General features: G+C 52.3%; 1 protein-coding gene across 1 annotated transcript; it reads left to right on the top strand.

Annotated features, from left to right (window-relative positions):
- Window positions 1-486: 486 nt before the first annotated feature.
- Window positions 487-2,633, top strand: LOC104164874 (the record flags this gene model as incomplete). Its single annotated transcript, XM_009704342.1, has 3 exons — window positions 487-529; window positions 637-1,011; window positions 2,349-2,633. Coding segments are annotated over exons 1-3 (703 nt in total), but the record flags the coding sequence as incomplete, so codon positions are not given.
- Window positions 2,634-3,138: the final 505 nt, after the last annotated feature.

Below are 3,138 nucleotides of genomic sequence, written 5' to 3'. Positions count from 1 at the left end.
GGGAACTCAGGCTACAAATCAGGCATAAATCTGTAAGAGTAGGGCAACGAACTGCTGAAGTATCTTGCCAGCGACTGTGGTACGGTCTCCGCTGCAGGTCACAAGGCAGTTTCCATAAAGAAACTTAATTTGGGGAGCTGCTGTGGGTGGTGGTATCTATTTGCAGGGTACTGACCTCAAAAGCTAGCTCACATAAATCACACATTTATGAGGGGGGGGGGGAAGGTGACTCTTTACTCATCATCCAAGCAAATTCCCTGGGGGAAAAAAAAGTTTCCTCAGTAGTGAGCTCTCTTCTTACAAGGGTGGTTTCTTGGGGCTTTTTTCTTTGCCTTCTCTTCAAGGGTTAATCACAGGAAATTGCGCATCGTTATTTAACACGTCTGGAGCTGGCACAGCCTCATCGGATGGTTTTCTGCCCCTCGGATCTGCTTGGCCCCACCTGAGTCTGGCCCTGACCCTGTCCCCGTAAGGAGGGCAGTGACAATGTGGCTGCTGAGCGCGTTCATCCTGGCAGCGGGTTTTTCTTGTACGTGCCCTGCTCACCCCGCTGCTGCCTGCATGTCCGGCAGTGGCAAAGGGGACCATCTCTTATTTCACCTTCACGCCTCTGCTTTTTCTCTTCCTTTCCCACAGCCCGTTCTGCACAAGTCTTGCAGCAAAGCCCCGTATCCATCACCAAGCCGGTAAGCAAAACGGTGCTAATCAACTGCTGGGTCCCCCATCCCGATTTTAGCAACCTTTTCATTCACTGGTACCGACAGAGGCCCAACGCAGCTCCTCAGCGCATTGCCTACAAGTCCTCCACTCTCTTCCTCGAAAACAAGTCCGACGAGGGGAAATTTAGTATCGAGAAGGACCCCATCAAATCTGTCTGCACCTTGACAGTCAGCAAAGTAACTCTGCAAGACTCCGCTACCTACTACTGTGCCAGGTGGGATGCACAGCAGTTGAAAGCCCCAGGGGACCTGCGCAAAGACGTGCTGGGCTTTCTGAACCAGGTCCTGAAGTGTTTGACAACGTGCAGGCACATCCCCACCTGATTTTCCCTGCCAGCCTTGAACCAGACACACTGCACGGGCAGCCCGGTGCCAGAGATGGTGCTGAGCTGGTGCTCGCTTGGCAGACACGGCCGCAGCCAGCGCCAGCACAGCCGTTATTTCACTTGGCCAGCAAAAAGGGCACTTCCATAGGTCTGGGTGGAGTGCCTCGGTGGGGTTACAGGACCGCAGGGTGGGCTAGCTACAAGAAGGAAAAACCCTTCTGGCGTTCCCACCACCCTTCAAGCGACAGCTTTGCAATAAATCCCCGGTTACATCATTCGTGTGGCAGAATAGAAGGATGTAAGTGAAAATAAACTTGAAGCACCACTCAGGGCTGCAGATATAACATACCCGTGTTGTACTTCTCTGCTGGTAGAGAATCTGCTTTTATTTTCTTTGTTTTCTGCTTGCAGCTGATCCAACCTTCATTTAGGTTAAAACAGAGAGCTCTTAATTGACTTCAGCGGGGCTTCTCATCCAACACGGCAGCAAACCTGCAAAACAAGCAGCGACTGTACAACAGGTATTTGTAGTTCCATTGGGCAGGCAGAAAAACACAAATTTAAGTTATTTCACCCCTTTTCTGTTCACGGCCAAACAAGTGATAGTTGCAGCTATAGACCGGTGTGTTCTGATCCCAAAGGACCCAGTATGACCAGTCTCCAGTACGAGCTCCGTGTGCTTTTGTTCTGTTCTGGTTTATTGGCAGCGGACTTGAGGAAAAGAGTCTGACCGCAGGCATTGTTTAGCAGCCTTCAACCAGTCTGAAAGCAGTGGGAAAATTTGCTTCAGACTACAAAATTTCTTTGTGACCGAGTTAAAGTAATTGTGTGTGTGCTTGAGAGAGAGAGGGAGAGAAGGTGAGTTCGTGCCGCTTGTGTAAAAGCTATAATCGGATTGCTAACGCTTAGCGGGGTTGAGTCAGGCTGCTTTCTCTCCCTATCACCGAGATACCTCCCCCCTCTCTAAACTCAGGATCACTCTACCTGCCCCCCTCTGCCCGACACCACCTTCCCCCTCTGCCTGCTGCCAGGGCAGCCTCTCCGGATGACACCCAAGGGAGTCATTTCCTTCCCGCAGCCCTCCGGCCCTGCCCGGAGAGCTCTCGCCTTCCTCCCACAGGCAGAGGCCAGCCAGAGCCCTGGGGATGCTGCTCCTCCCGCTCCTGGCCCTGGCTGCAGCCTGCGCTCGTAGGTTCCCCTTGGCACCAGGGCACGGGGCCGCGGCGGGAGGCATCCCGCCTTTCCCTGCGGGAATGAACAGCCGGCTAAGAGCCTTTCTTCTGCTTTCTCTCCTTTTCTCTAGGTGGACAAGCACAAGTGCTTCTGAAGCAGCGCCAGGTGTCCGTTACCAGAGGGCAAACTAAAACTGCATGGATTGAGTGTGCAGCCCAGGGCATAAATGACTTCCAGTCTGCATATATACATTGGTACCGGCACGTACCCGCCAAAGCGCCCGAACGGATTCTCTACATCGGACCAGGCCAGGTTTCTTACGATGACGATTCCTACAGGAGCAAGTATTCTTCTTTTAAGAAAGATGCAAATATCTGCACTTTCTTAGTCCACGGCATCAACGCCGACGATGAAGGTACCTACTACTGTGCCTACATGCAGTCCCACAGAACGCACAGACCACAGGCAGCCTGCACAGAAAGCTGACGGGACCCTGAGCGGCAACTTTCTGTCAAATGCAGAGAACCACAACTGCGCCTTCCAGCCTCCAGAACATCCCCACAGCTTGGTGCTCAGTAGAAATAATGGACAAAGGGAAAAGCAAGGCAACGCAGCGTGCTACAACTCAGCTGGTATAATGCTCTGGGCTGGGGAGAAGGAGCACTCCTGTGGGTGACGGCGTTACAGCTGAATTATACAGTGACACAGGTTGTGGTGGAATAACATAGATACTTACCCAAATACAGGCTGAGCTAGCAAAAATGAAGTGATGGCAGGGAGGGAGCAGAGGAGGAGGAGATTTGCACTGAAGATGCAGCCTGGGAGACTTCAAATCCAGGTCACGACGAAAATACTGGTGATACCCATCTCTGGTCACTCCCGTCTTAAGGGTTCTGATGACAGTGACTGTTTCTAACACC

Source organism: Cariama cristata, unplaced genomic scaffold (assembly GCF_000690535.1).
Source record: "Cariama cristata isolate BGI_N322 unplaced genomic scaffold, ASM69053v1 scaffold14857, whole genome shotgun sequence".
NCBI lineage: Eukaryota > Metazoa > Chordata > Aves > Cariamiformes > Cariamidae > Cariama > Cariama cristata.
The sequence above is the reverse complement of the archived record's forward strand: the minus strand, read 5'-3'. Positions and strand labels throughout refer to the sequence as shown.